The sequence below is a fragment of the Nycticebus coucang genome, chromosome 2 (assembly GCF_027406575.1).
Source record: "Nycticebus coucang isolate mNycCou1 chromosome 2, mNycCou1.pri, whole genome shotgun sequence".
Taxonomy (NCBI): Eukaryota; Metazoa; Chordata; class Mammalia; order Primates; family Lorisidae; genus Nycticebus; species Nycticebus coucang.
In genome coordinates, this window is record NC_069781.1 from 133,261,210 (window position 1) to 133,276,484 (window position 15,275).

At 39.0% G+C, this 15,275-nt stretch overlaps 1 protein-coding gene across 11 annotated transcripts in view; it reads right to left on the reverse strand.

Moving 5' to 3' along the window:
- BLM (BLM RecQ like helicase) overlaps positions 1-15,275 on the reverse strand; it is a 125,981-nt gene that overhangs the window by 25,654 nt on the left and 85,052 nt on the right. For 10 of the 11 annotated variants that reach the window (XM_053581934.1, XM_053581937.1, XM_053581933.1 and 7 more), the window contains 2 exons: positions 3,164-3,363; positions 1,790-1,982 (listed from right to left, as the gene is read on the reverse strand). In XM_053581934.1, coding sequence (XP_053437909.1) covers positions 1,790-1,982; positions 3,164-3,363 — 393 coding nt within the window. Of the gene's footprint in view, positions 1-1,789; positions 1,983-3,163; positions 3,364-15,275 lie in introns of those variants that run through there. The other variant, XM_053581939.1, reaches the window with a different exon arrangement.

Consider the following 15,275-nt stretch of genomic DNA (forward strand, 5'->3'; position numbering starts at 1 on the left):
CCTGTTGACACGTGGTATCGTCAAGAAAGCACCACCATCAAAACAGAACTGGTGACGGGGGTTTGATTAGAATCCTGGGGCAAAAATACTGGAATACTCTAAGAATGCAGTATGACTAATGTGATGTTAGTGGTAACACCAGGAGAAATAAGGACAGCTGAGTCAAAAGTGATTCAGTGTCAGACTTTGAATGTGAACTCTTACAAGTACCTAAATTAATTTACTTTGGTTATATGTATTTTTCATATATGCACAAAGATGTTATGATAAAAAGCTTTGTTTAAATAAGTCAAAAACAATTCCTCCAATAAAGGCACTATGTCCAATAAAAGCACTGTGTCACAGTTTAATTAGCAGAATGTTTTCTTTGTTAATAGTCCATAAAATAATAGCATCTTGAAACAGGTGGCATCTTATAATCAATGAAATATTGTAGGGACCTACATAATGGGAGAAAAGGTGATGATTATAAGACTTTATAGAGGGAGAATGTGGACGAGGATGTGCATGCCAATCAACTCTGCATACAGTTATTTTCCAGGCATTCTGCTTCTGAAATCCTGGGGTAAGCTATCTGTCCACGGAAATAAATAAGATCAGCAAGTATTTTATTTATTAGCCAAAGATGTAGCACTGTGCCAGATTTGAGTTCAAAGAAGCCTAAAACAGTCTCTTCCCATAAGAAACTTAGCTCTTCTTTGTGAAGAGAGAGGCATAGACACACCTAAGTGTGTAAGTAGGCACATGTAAGTAGGCAAACGATCAGCAAAGTAATGAAGCGGCATCTGGTTTAGAGATCATGGTTACCCATATCCTAACACCCAGATTTAGAGGAAATAATAAAATTAAAATCATATCATATATCTGAATAACAAAGTACTATATGTGGAGGGTGCCAAAAAATGTATACACAAGGACGGTGCCTGTGGCTCAAAGAGTAGGGCACTGGCCCCATATACCAGAGGTGGTGGGTTCAAACCTGATCCCAGCCCCAAACTGCAAAATAAAAAAATAATTAAAAAAAAATGTATACACATTTTATTTTATTTTTTTGGCAGTTTTGGCCAGGCCAGGCTTCAACCCACCACTCCCAGTATATGGGGCTGGCGCCCTACTCTTTGAGCCACAGGTGCTGCCCTACACATTTTCTTTTCTTTTCTTTTCTTTTTTTAGACAGAGCCTCAAGCTGTTGCCCTGGGTAGAGTGCCATGGCATCATAGCTCATAGCAACCTCCAACTCCTGGGCTCAAGTGATTCTCCTGCCTCAGCCTCCCAAGTAGCTGGGACTACAGGTGCCCGCCACAACACCCGGCCATTTTTTGGTTGTAGTTGTCATTGTTGTTTGGCAGACCCAGGCTGGATGCGAACCCACCAGCTCTGGTGTATGTGGCTGGTGCCCTAGCCGCTTGAGCTATAGGCGTAGAGACATGTATACGTATTTTAAAGGATGTCATCTACGTGTTACTTTTCAAAGTTGAGTTGAAGGTGCTGTTACTGGCCAAGTGCACCCAGATAAGCTGCACATGTCCATTTTACCTGCAATTCATATGCTTTTGGGGAATAATAGACTTTTATATTCATCACAATCTCTTAAAATGTCTATCATTTTTTGATGCCATTCATATATCGTAAAGATTTATATTAATTACTTCCCTGAACTTTAAATCCCAAGATCAAATAATAATAATAAAAACAACTGAGATAAGGTCATTACTTAAAAAAATTTCTGAGCAAGATCAACTGTTGGCCTATTAACTTGGATCATGTGTCAAGACATACATGTACCTACCTGCAAGCTTCTTCAGAGTGACAATATTAAAAATATTGAAGTAATGGACACCAAAAACTTTCCCCAGAGACTTGCAGACTTCTGTGAGTTCTCCAAGACATTTCTTAACCATTTCTTCCCTCTGAGACACTTTTGCTACTAAAGCTTTTTGTTTTTTCACACTGCTGGAATTTTCCGTCTCCATAAAGTCTACCTTTGTGAAAGAGAAATAAATCACAGGCTATATGCACACTTATACTCAAACAGGGGCTTTCTTTAATGCTTAATTCTGTATTTTTTTTTTTTTTTTTGAGACAGAGTCTCACTATGTTGCCCTTGGTAGAGTGCCATGGCATCACAGTTCACAGCCACCTCAAACTCTTGGACTTAAGTAATTCTCTTACTTTAGCCTCCCAAGTAGCTGGGACTACAGACGCCCAGAACAACGCCCAGCTATTTCTTTTGTTGTAGTTGTCATTGATGTTTAGCAGGCCTGGGCTGAGTTTGAACCCATCAGGCCTGGTGTATGCGGCTGGTGCCCTAACATATTTCCATTCTGGCCACCACTGTGCTCCTCATCTTCAAGGCTCTCATCTCTGCAGAACTTCTGAGCCCCACTACCCTGCGCACTCCTTAGCAGGGTCTTGACCAATTCATTCCTGATATTACGTATTGTCTCTACTGCTTTATAGCCATTTTGAGCTTGAATAAGAAAATTGTTTCGATTTGCTTTTTGTCTAACATCATTTCCATAGTCCAAATTAAATATAAAATAAACAAATAAGTCATTAGCAAAAAAAAAAAAAAAATATGCATGATCCATCTCTATATACCCAGCACAGAATGACCTCTGGGTAAATTTTTTCCAATTAATTTATGAAGATTTAATAACCTGATAAACCATTAAATTCATTTTGACAGGTGTCATATTACTTGGGCTGAATGTTAAGATATTTTTGCAAATTAAGAAAAATAGGACTTGGGGCCATAGCACAGTGGTTACAGCGCCAGCCACATACACGGAGGCTGGTGGGTTAGAACCCGGCCCGGGCCAGCTAAACAATGACAACTGCAACAAAAAACAGCCGAGCCTTGTGGTGGGCACCTGTAGTCCCAGCTACTTGGGAGGCTGAGGCAAGAGAATTGCTTAAGCTCAAGAGTTTGAGGTTACCGTGAGCTGTGACGCTGTGGCACTCTACTGAGCACAACATAGTAAGACTCTGTCTCAAAAAAAAAAAAAAGAATAGGATATGTTCGTATTAAGATAGTATATATAAATTCAGTATCTGGAAGTTTGGAACAGATACTATACTTTGAAAAAGATACTATACTTTGCATAATATATTCTGATCCACTCACTGTCAGATAATAAAATAAACATTTAAAATACCCTACCTTTAAATGTCCACTCAGTACAGTTTGGGCTTTATCTCCAAGCATAATATAAGCAATTGCTTGGTCATTGGCATTGATATACAAGTCTTCATCCAAAATCTTGTCAAGTATCAGCTTTTTAAAAAGTCTTTCGGCATTGTGTCGTGAATAAGCGGATCCCTTTCCAAACATACCCGACTGAATTTTTGCACTTTTACTCCCTGGAATGAAGGTATAAGAGGTAAGATGAGTAAATGCAGGTGCATCATCACCCTCAAACAGAAGAGGCTCAAGTCATGTCTGCACAGGACAGATCACCTGTCCACAGATGGACACGTATGCCACTAATAGATACTCATTTCTGCAATAAGAATTATCTGAGAACTGTAAAATTTTGATTGTATATTCTTTTCCTCATCTTTTTATTTAGAACATATCTTGACTAACAACAGCAGCAAAATTAAGTTTCTATTTTTTTTTTATTGTTGGGGATTTGTTGAGGGCATAAAGAACCAGGTTACATTAATTGCATTTGTTAGGTAAAGTCCCTCTTATAAATGTATCCTGCCCCCAAAAGGTGTGTCATACACTGTGATCCCTCTGTTTTCCTCTCTCTGCTCCTCCCTTCCCCTCACCTCCCTCCGTCCTTCTCTCTCTGCTCTCCCCTTCCCCCACCTCCAACCATATACTAGGTCATCAACTATCCTCATATGAGAATTGAGTACATAGGATTCTTGCTTCTCCATTCTTGTGATGTTTACTAAGAATAATGTGTTCCACTTCTATTCAGGTTAATACAAAGGATGTAAAGTCTCCATCTTTTTTAATGGCTGAATAGTATTCCATGGTATACAGATACCACAGCTTGTTAATCCATTCCTGGGTTGGTGGGCATTTAGGCTGTTTCCACATTTTGGCAATCGTAAATTGGGTTTTTTTTTTTGAGGCAGAATTTCACTCTGCCCTGGGTAGAGTGCCGTGGCAACATAGCTCACAGCAACCTCAAAATCTTGGGCTTAAACCATCCTCTTGTCTCAGCCTCCTGAGTAGCTGGGACTATAGGGGCCCTCCACAATATCTGGCTAATTTTCCTATTTTTAGTTGAGACAGGGTCTTGTTCTTGCTCAGGCTGGTTTCAAACTCCTAAATTCAAGGGAACCTCCTGCCTTAGCCTCCCAGATTGCTGGGATTACAGGCATGAGCCACTGCACTCAGTTAGTTTAACATTATAAAACATTGGATTGTTAGCTTATAAAATTACATTAAAGCAAAGAAATACAAGAAACTACATAAACTGTAATAACTTTGTACTACTGTGCTATGTATATATTAGGATAATTATGCTTTATCTATCTAGTTGCAAAAAATTTTTGACAATCAGTTTTATAAATCCTACCTTTGGTCCTGATTATCAAAACTGCTACTAGTTTGTAATCCAGGTATTTAAGTCTACACTGTTTGTCATCCTCACGCAACCCTATATGCTGCTCAAGGAGAGAGGTGAAGGCAGGAATGTGTGTGTACATGTCCTTTTTTCTCCTGCCAGCTGAGTCACAGTGGGCTAGATCCTTTGTTTCCTATCCAAGCTGTTGTAATTACTGATGACTTCATCATAAACACAATTTTATTATAACTTATTTAAGAAGCCTTGTGACATTTATGATAAGAATTAATGGTTATTATATAAAGCTTTAGCTTACATTTATTTAGTTCCAAAGAAATACATTAATGTAAATTGGCCACATACGCTGAACTGTTCAAATTTCTCTTTAAGTGATTTGTGTTGCTCAGACTCCACACTACAGCGTCAGACTGTGCCCTGAGGTTTGGGTGGTGTGGACAAACCCCACCTGCTGAGGAAGACTAAGAAAGCATAATGAAACAGAGTTATCTCAAGAAAACATGTAACAGCTAACAAGAAACTGAAAAACTTGTCAGAAAACTGACCTATCATGTGGTTTTTGCATTATTGAAACTTATTGGATACTGAAATACATTCTTAAATAAATGTGGCTATGCCATACATAATTTTACTGTGCATTTCTCACTTTTTTTTTTTTTTTGCTAATGACTTACTACTTGCTGTTTATTTTATGTTTATTTTGGACGATGGAAATGATGTTAGACAAAAAGCAAATTCAAACAATTTTCTTATTCAAGCTCAAAATGGCTATAAAGCAGTAGAGACAATACATAACATCAGGGATGAATTGGTCCAGGCCCTGCTAAGGAGTATGCAGGGCAGTGGGGCTAAGAAGTTCTGCAGAGGAGATGAGAGCCTTGAAGATGAGGAGCACAATGATGGCCAAGGGAAGTTGACAACGACCAGTTGGGAGCCATCATCAAAGCTGATCCTCTAACAACCATAGGAGAAGGTGCTGGAGGACTCAACATCAATCATTCTACAGTGAGTCAGTGTTTGAAGCAAATTGAAAGGTGAAAAAGCTCAGTAAGTGGGTACCTCATGCTGACCGAAAACCTGAGCAATTGCCATTTTCAAAAGACGTCTTCTGGCTCAGTGCCCATAGCACAGTAGTTACAGCGCCAGCCATATATAGGTTCAAACCCAGCCTGGGCCAGCTAACCAACAATGACAACTGCAACAAAAAATAGCTGGGCATTGTGGCGGGCACCTTGTAGTCCCAGCTACTTGAGAGGCTGAGGCAAGAGAATCGCTTGAGCCCAAGAGTTGGAGGTTGCTATGAGCCGTGATGCCACAGCACTCTATCGAGGGCAAGATAATGAGACTCTGTCTCAAAAAAAGAAAAAAAATACACAAATGTCATCTTCTCTTATTCTGTGCAACAATGAACTATTTCTTTTTTTCTTTTTTGTAGAGACAGAGTCTCACTTTATGGCCCTCGGTAGAGTGCCGTGGCATCACACAGCTTACAGCAACCTCCAACTCCTGGGCTTAAGCGATTCTCTTGCCTCAGCCTCCCGAGTAGCTGGGACTACAGGCGCCCGCCACAACGCCCGGCTATTTTTTGGTTGCAGTTTGGCCGGGGCTGGGTTTGAACCCGCCACCCTCGGTATATGGGGCCGGTGCCTTACTGACTGAGCCACAGGCGCTGCCCACAATGAACTATTTCTTGATGAGATCATGACATGGGATGGAAAGTGTATTTTACGTGACAGCTGGAGATGACCGGCTCAGTTCAGTGGTTGGACTGAAGCCAACCAGGCATCAAAAAAAGGGTCATGGTCACTGCTGGGTGGTCTGCTACCAATCTGCTCCACTGTAGCATTCTGAGTCCCAGGGAAACCATCACATCTGAGCAGTGTGCTCACCATATCAAGGAGAGGCACTGACAACTGTACTGCCTGCAGCTGGCAGTGGTCAGCAGAAGGGCAGTTTTCCCCACAACCACATGCTGCACAACCAATGCTTTCAAAGTTGAACAAATTGGGCTACAAAGTTTTGCCTCTTCTACCGTATTCACCTGACCTCTCACCAATGGACTACACTTCTTCAAGCATCTTGACGATTTTTTGCAGGGAAAATGTTTGCACAACCAGCAGGATGCAGAAAATGCTTCCTAAGAGTTCTTGTACAGAAAGAAACAAACTTACTTCTCATTGGCAACAATGTGTTGATTATAATGGTACCTATTTTGATTACTAAAGATGTGGTTGAGCCTAGTTAGAATGATTTAAAACTCACGGTCCCAGGCCAAGCGCAGTGGCTCACACCTGTAATCCTGGGAGGCCGAGGCAGGTGGACTGCTTGAACTCAGACCAGCCTGAGCAAGAGTGAGACCCTGACTCTACTCAAAAATAGAAAAATTAGCCAGGATTTGTTCCCAGCTACTCAGGAGGCTGAGGCAAGAGGATAACTTAAGCCTAAGAATTTGAGGCTGCTGTGAGATATGATGCCAGGGTACTCTACCCAGGACGACAGAGTGAGACTATCTCAAAAGAAATAAAAATGAAAATAATAAAATAAAATGTGTGGTCCAAAATTACAATTACTTTTGCACCAACCTGATAGTAATCTTTCTAGGAATTTACACGAAAAGTGGAATCAAAGATGAAGTCAAAGGTTTATTTAAATGGTTATTATTTAATCACATAACTAATAATTCATATTATTTTATAATAGAAAAATATGTCCTAAAATTAACAGTAGCCTTAAAAATTAATAAAATGCTTGGATTTTGCTAAATAAAAATGACATAAACTATACCTACAATATGATAAATATATGATTGTGAAGAAACATACTAAATATTAGCAGTTTTTTTTGGACTTATTTGCATTTTTCAGTTTTCTTCTTTCTATCTAATATTCATGTATCTATCTGAGACCGAGTCTCACTCTGTCAACTAGGCTGGAGTATGGTGGAGTCATCATAGCTCACTGCAGCCTCCCTCAGCCTCCCAAAGTACTGGGATTTCTGGTGTGAGCCACTGTGCCCAGTCTGCATTGCAATGAAGAATGATTATGTAGAAAATGAGAAAACCATCTTCCTATTCTAATCTAGGCTATTTATTTAAAAAACAAATGAACCTATTTATTGTCCATTATATATTTTTTAATTAGAGTACATGTACAAGGGAAAAAACAAAATATAGTATGGAAAGGCTTATAATTAAAAGCAGCATTCCTCTGCCTCACTTTCTCCCTCCCAAGTTGCACTCTCTCCCCCAGTGTAAACACTTTTTTAAATCATTTGTGTTTTTAGCTCCTCTGGTGGTTATTTCTACATAAAACTTGGAACCCTGTAGTCCTCCCACCAGCCTGACATTTAACTTCACAAGGCAGTTATCTCATTTATGCCACACTCCCCCCATTCTGCCCTTCCTCAATTTTGCTAGTTATATACTATTGGATCATCGATTGATTATATGTGTTAACTCTAGGTAAAACTTTTCGCCCCTATCCCTCCCCAACCCTTCCCTGTACATACTTTTATTTTTATTTATTGTACTTTTAAATCAAGATTAACGTTTACAGCTTGGCGCCTTTATCACAGTGGTTACGGCGTCAGCCACATGCACCAAGGCTGGTGGGTTCAAACCTGGCCTAGGCCAGCTAAACAATAATGACAACCGTAACAAAAAATAGCTGAGCACTGTGGCAGACGCCTATAGTCCCAGCTACCTGGGAGGCTGAAGCAAGATAATTGCTTACACCCAAGAGTTTGAGGTTGCTGTGAGCTCTGATGTCACCGTACTCTAGCAAGGGTGACAAAGTGAGACTCTGTCTCCCAAAAAAAAAAAAAAAAAAAAAAAGATTAACATTTACGTCCTGTCCTGTTTTGTAACCATGCTTAAAGTCTATATGTTGGTTTGAATTACTGTTATATTAACCCAGGGAATGTTTGCAGCATCCATGTCAATTTTTTTTTGGTACCTTTGATCAATTATTTAAAATTGTGCTATAACTTCCTCTATTTTATGTTTGGTATTGGCTCTCTTATATGATCCCTGGAATTTCTAAGTGCCTCTCTTCCTTTCTAGTTCACAAGTGATATTTGCATTCTTCACTGTTGGCAGTAAAACATCACTTCTTAGTCTTCCCTAATGTTGCCTTTTCTTACCTTTCTTCTACAATCTGTGCCGACTGCTCACTGGCCCTGCTGCGTTTCTGAGATTACAGGATTTCTTCTCATTGGATTATGGACCAGTCCTGCTTGCTGTTCAATGTCCTGATTGTGTACTCATTTTCATCACCTTTTAGTCCCTAGGACTGCTGATATTGATCTTATGTCAGTGTGGTTTTGGTTCCTGTTTTTTCTTTCCAAAGCTTTTAAGACTTGTTTCTAAAGGGATCCAGAATATGCCACTGTGGCATAAAAATTGTTTTGAACAGAAGGCATTTGAGTTCCTTTAATCTCTTGTCCGCCATAAGGGAGAGCCTCCAAAAAGCTCAGCAGTAATAAATCCCCTCCCTGGGAGAAACCAGGCGGGGTTGACTCTTTTAAGCACAGATAAGTCTCCATACACACTTAAGCAGAAATTGTCATAAACTTTATTACACATATGCTCCCATCCAGTCTTCTAATAGCCCATTTATCTTTCCTAAAAGACATTTGTTTTACCATAAATGCTCTCTTTCCCGTTCCTTTCCCCTAATAAGATGGTTAAAAAGCCTCGAATTCTAACTGCTCCTTTGATTCACAGTTTTTGGTGATCTCTTGTATATATGTTACTAAATCTGCCTTTTTTCTTGCCGATTTGTCTTTTGTCAGTTTAATTCGCAGGTCCCATCACTGAACCTAAGAGGGTGTAGGAAAAGTTTTTCCCTTCTGACATAACTTGATTCTTGGTATTTTCAAATCTCATAGGGCTAGGTCCTTTCTGTTACCTTTTTTTTTTTTTAATTGTTGGGGGATTCATTGAGGGTACAAGATGTTACTATTGCTTTTTTAACTGGCATCTTACTTGGCATTCAGTGGGATTTTACTCTTCCATTCTAAGAAATTTTCTTACATTGGTTTGATAATTCCTTTTTCCTATTTCTAACATTTTTATTTGTCAGATTTTATATCTACTAAGCACTGATTCTCTATGTTTTCTCTGATATTTTCAATATACTTTTTTGCTCAGGTCTTAGAGGATTTTGACTCTATTGTCTAACCTTTCTGCTAAATTTACTTTCATCAATCACGTTAAATTTTTTTTTTTTTGAGACAGAGTCTCGCTATGTCACCCTTGGTAGACCATGTTGTCACAGCTCACAGCAACCTCAAACTCTTGGGCTTAAGTGATTCTTTTGCCTCAGCCTCCCAGTAGCTGGGACTTATAGGCACCTGCCACAACGCCGGCTATATATATATTTGTTTGTTTGTTTTTTGTTATTGTTGTCATTGTTGTTTAGCAGACCCTGGCCGGGTTCAAACCCCACCAGCCCGGGTGCATATGGCTAGTGCCCTAACCACTAAGCCACAGACCTGAGCCAATTATGTTAATTTTTAAATAGCTCTTTTCTCACTCTTTCTTTTCCATAACATTAAATTATTATTTGAATCTTAATTACTTAAACAAATCTTTATAAGAATACCAATTACGAGTTTTCCCTCCTCTCTCCCCCAAACTACTGCCTATTTTTTGAATTATTTCTATTGCCCAGGGTCAAATATGTTACTTGTTTGGCTTTTCTCTCTCTCTCAGACTAGGCAAATGCAGTGGTGAAAAGGAGTAAGCCAGAATGAGGAGTTCAATCTGTAACTGTGAGTCGTCAATGGAGGAAACTCACACCTCAGATTGGCTTGTTTTCTTCTTAACTGTTCTTCCATTTAAACTTTCAGGGATTAGGTTAAACTTTAAGGTGGGTTTCTTTTTTTTTCTTTTTTGAGACAGAGTCTTTTTTTTTTTTTTTTCCCATTTTTTTTTCCCATTTTTTTTTTTTATTGTTGGGGATTCATTGAGGGTACAATAAGCCAGTTACACTGATTACAATTGTTAGGTAAAGTCCCTCTTGCAATCATGTCTTGCCCCCATAAAGTGTGACACACACTAAGGCCCCACCCCCCTCCCTCCATCCCTCTTTCTGCTTCCCCCCCATGACCTTAATTGTCATTAATTGTCCTCATATCAAGATTGAGTACATAGGATTCATGCTTCTCCATTCTTGTGATGCTTTACTAAGAATAATGTCTTCCACTTCCATCCAGGTTAATACGAAGGATGTAAAGTCTCCATTTTTTTTAATGGCTGAATAGTATTCCATGGTATACATATACCACAGCTTGTTAATCCATTCCTGGGTTGGTGGGCATTTAGGCTGTTTCCACATTTTGGCGATTGTAAATTGAGCTGCAATAAACAGTCTAGTACAAGTGTCCTTATGATAAAAGGATTTCTTTCCTTCTGGGTAGATGCCCAGTAATGGGATTGCAGGATCGAATGGGAGGTCTAGGTTGAGTGCTTTGAGGTTTCTCCATACTTCCTTCCAGAAAGGTTGTACTAGTTTGCAGTCCCACCAGCAATGTAAAAGTGTTCCCTTCTCTCCACATCCACGCCAGCATCTGCAGTTTTGAGATTTTGTGATGTGGGCCATTCTCACTGGGGTTAGATGATATCTCAGGGATGTTTTGATTTGCATTTCTCTAATATATAGAGATGATGAACATTTTTTCATGTGTTTGTTAGCCATTCGTCTGTCGTCTTTAGAGAAAGTTCTATTCATGTCTCTTGCCCATTGATATAAGGGATTGTTGGCTTTTTTCATGTGGATTAATTTGAGTTCTCTATAGATCCTGGTTATCAAGCTTTTGTCTGATTGAAAATATGCAAATATCCTTTCCCATTGTGTGGGTTGTCTCTTTGCTTTGGTTATTGTCTCCTTAGCTGTACAGAAGCTTTTCAGTTTAATGAAGTCCCATTCGTTTATTTTTGTTGTTGTTGCAATTGCCATGGCAGTCCTCTTCATGAAGTCTTTCCCCAGGCCAATATCTTCCAGTGTTTTGCCTATGCTTTCTTGGAGGATTTTTATTGTTTCGTGCCTTAAATTTAAGTCCTTTATCCATCTTGAATCAATTTTTGTGAGTGGGGAAAGGTGTGGGTCCAGTTTCAGTCTTTTACATGTAGACATCCAGTTCTCCCAACACCATTTATTGAATAGGGAGTTTTTCCCCCAAGGTAAGTTCTTGTTTGGTTTATCGAAGATTAGGTGGTTGTAAGATGTTAGTTTCATTTCTTGGTGTTCAATTCGATTCCAAGTGTCTCTGTCTCTGTTTTTGTGCCAGTACCATGCTGTCTTGAGCACTATGGCTTTGTAGTACAGACTAAAATCTGGTATGCTGATGCCCCCAGCTTTATTTTTGTTACTAAGAACTGCCTTAGCTATACGGGGTTTTTTCCGGTTCCATACAAAACGCAGAATCATTTTTTCCAAATCTTGAAAGTACGATGTAGGTACTTTGATAGGAATGGCATTGCATAGGTAGATTGCTTTGGGAAGTATAGACATTTTAACAATGTTGATTCTTCCCATCCATGAGCATGGTTATGTTCTTCCATTTGTTAATATCCTCTGCTATTTCCTTTCTGAGGATTTCATAGTTTTTCTTTATAAAGGTCCTTCACCTCCTTCGTTAGGTATATTCCTAGGTATTTCATTTTCTTTGAGACTATGGTGAAGGGAGTTGTGTCCTTAATTAGCTTCTCATCTTGACTGTTATTGGTGTATACAAAGGCTACTGACTTGTGGACATTGATTTTATATCCTGAAACATTACTGTATTTTTTGATGACTTCTAGGAGTCTTGTGGTTGAGTCTTTGGGGTTCTCTAAGTATAAGATCATGTCGTCAGCAAAGAGGGAGAGTTTGACCTCCTCTGCTCCCATTTGGATTCCCTTGATTTCCTTGTCTTGCCTAATTGTATTGGCTAGAACTTCCAGCACTATGTTGAATAGTAAAGGTGACAGAGGACAACCTTGTCTGGTTCCAGTTCTAAGAGGAAAAGCTTTCAGTTTAACTCCATTCAGTAAAATATTGGCTGTGGGTTTGTCATAGATAGCTTCAATCAGTTTTAGAAATGTGCCACCTATGCCTATACTCTTCAGTGTTCTAATTAGAAAAGGATGCTGGATTTTATCAAATGCTTTTTCTGCATCTATTGAGAGGATCATGTGATCTTTATTTTTGCCTCTGTTGATATGGTGGATAACATTTATGGACTTGCGTATGTTAAACCAGCCTTGCATCCCTGGGATGAAGCCTACTTGATCATGATGAATGACTTTTTTGATGATAAGCTGTAATCTATTGGCTAGGATTTTGTTGAGAATTTTTCCATCTATATTCATGAGTGAGATTGGTCTGAAATTCTCCTTTTTGTTCGGGTCTTTTCCTGGTTTTGGTATCAGGGTGATGTTTGCTTCATAGAATGTGTTGGGGAAGATTCCTTCTTCCTCAATTTTTTGGAATAATTTCTGCAGTACAGGAATAAGCTCTTCCTTGAAGGTTTGATAGAATTCTGGAGTGAAGCCATCTGGACCAGGGCATTTTTTGGTTGGAAGCTTTTTTATTGTTTCTTTGATCTCAGTGCTTGAAATTGGTCTGTTCAGGAGGTCTATTTCTTCCTGGATAAGTCTAGGGAGAGGGTGTGATTCCAAATATTGATCCATTTCCTTCACATTGTCAAATTTCTGGGCATAGAGTTTCTGGTAGTATTCAGAGATGATCTCTTGTATCTCTGTGGGATCAGTTGTTATTTCCCCTTTATCGTTTCTGATTGAGGTTACTAGAGATTTTACTTTTCTATTTCTAGTAAGTCTGGCCAATGGTTTATCTATTTTATTTATTTTTTCAAAAAACCAACTCCTTGTTTCATTAATTTTCTGAATGATTCTTTTGTTTTCAATTTCATTGATCTCTGATTTGATTTTGGATATTTCTTTTCTTCTACTGAGTTTAGGCTTAGATTGTTCTTCTTTTTCCAATTCCATAAGATCTCTTGTGAGACTGTTGATGTGCTCTCTTTCTGTTTCTCGAATGTAGGCATCTAAAGCGATGAATTTTCCTCTCAAAACTGCTTTTGCAGTATCCCACAGGTTTTGGTAGCTTGTGTCTTCATTGTTGTTATGCTCAAGGAAGTTAATGATTTCCTGTTTTATTTCTTCCTGCACCCATCTGTTATTCAACAGAAGATTGTTTAATTTCCATGCCTTTGGGTGGGGTCGAGCATTTTTGTTAAGAGTTGAGTTCCACCTTTAGTGCCTTATGGTCTGAAAAGATACAAGGTAAAATTTCGATTCTTTTGATTCTGTTGATATTTGTTTTGTGTCACAGGATATGATCAATTTTGGAGAATGTTCCATGGGGTGATGAGAAGAATGTATATTCTTTATCTTTGGGATGGAGTGTTCTATATGCGTCTATCAAGCATAGTTGTTCTAGGGTCTCATTTAAATCTCTTATATCTTTGTTTAATTTCTGTTTAGAGGATCTGTCCAACTCTGTAAGAGGTGTGTTAAAGTCCCCTGTTATGATGGTATTATCAGATATCATATTGCTCAGACTGAGTAAGGTCTGCTTCAAGAATCTGGGAGCATTTAAATTGGGTGCATAAATATTTAGAATTGAAATGTCTTCTTGTTGTAGTTTTCCCTTGACCAATATAAAGTGACCATCTTTGTCTTTTTTGACTTTAGTTGCTTTAAATCCACATGTATCTGAAAATAAGATTGCAACTCCTCTTTTCTTCTGAATTCCATTTGCCTGAAAAATTGTCTTCCATCCCTTGACTCGGAGCTTTAATTTGTCTTTTGAAGCCAGGTGTGTTTCTTGCAGACAGCAAATGGATGGCTTGTGTTTTTTAATCCAGTCAGCCAATCTATGTCTCTTCAGTGGGGAATTCAAGCCATTAACATTTATGGAGATAATTGATAAGTGTGGTAGTATTCTATTCGTCTTATTTGGTGAGAGTCCATTGCTTAGTTTTATCTTTTGCATCAGTGTGGAGGTTAGGCTCTGTCCTTTGATTTCTGAGTTCTTACTTTGCTGCTGATCCATTGTGGTGGTCAGTGTGCAGAACAGGTTGAAGTATTTCCCGTAGAGCTGGTCTTGTTGTGGCGAATTTCCTCAATGTTTGTATATCCATAAATGATTTGATTTCTCCATCAATTTTGAAGCTTAGCTTAGCAGGGTACAGAATTCTGGGCTGAAAATTGTTCTGTTTAAGTAGATTAAAGGTAGATGACCATTGTCTTCTTGCTTGGAAAGTTTCATTAGAGAAGTCTGCGGTCACTCTGATGGATTTGCCCCTGTAGGTCAACTGGCGCTTACTCCTGGCAGCTCGCAGAATCTTTTCTTTTGTCTTGACTTTGGACAGGTTCATCACAATGTGTCTTGGAGAAGCTCGGTTAGAGTTGAGGCGACCTGGGGTCCGATATCCCTCTGAAAGCAGTGTGTCAGAATCTTTGGTGATGTTTGGGAAATTTTCTTTTATAATATTCTCTAGTATGGCTTCCATTCCTCTGGGGCATTCTTCTTCCCCTTCTGGAATTCCTATAACTCGTATGTTGGAACGCTTCATAAAGTCCCATAATTCTGACAGTGAACGTTCTGCTTTCTCTCTCTTCTTTTCTGCCTCTTTTACTATCTGAGTTATCTCACGAACTTTGTCTTCTACCTCTGAAATTCTTTCTTCTGCATGGTCTAACCTGTTGCTGATACTTTCCAT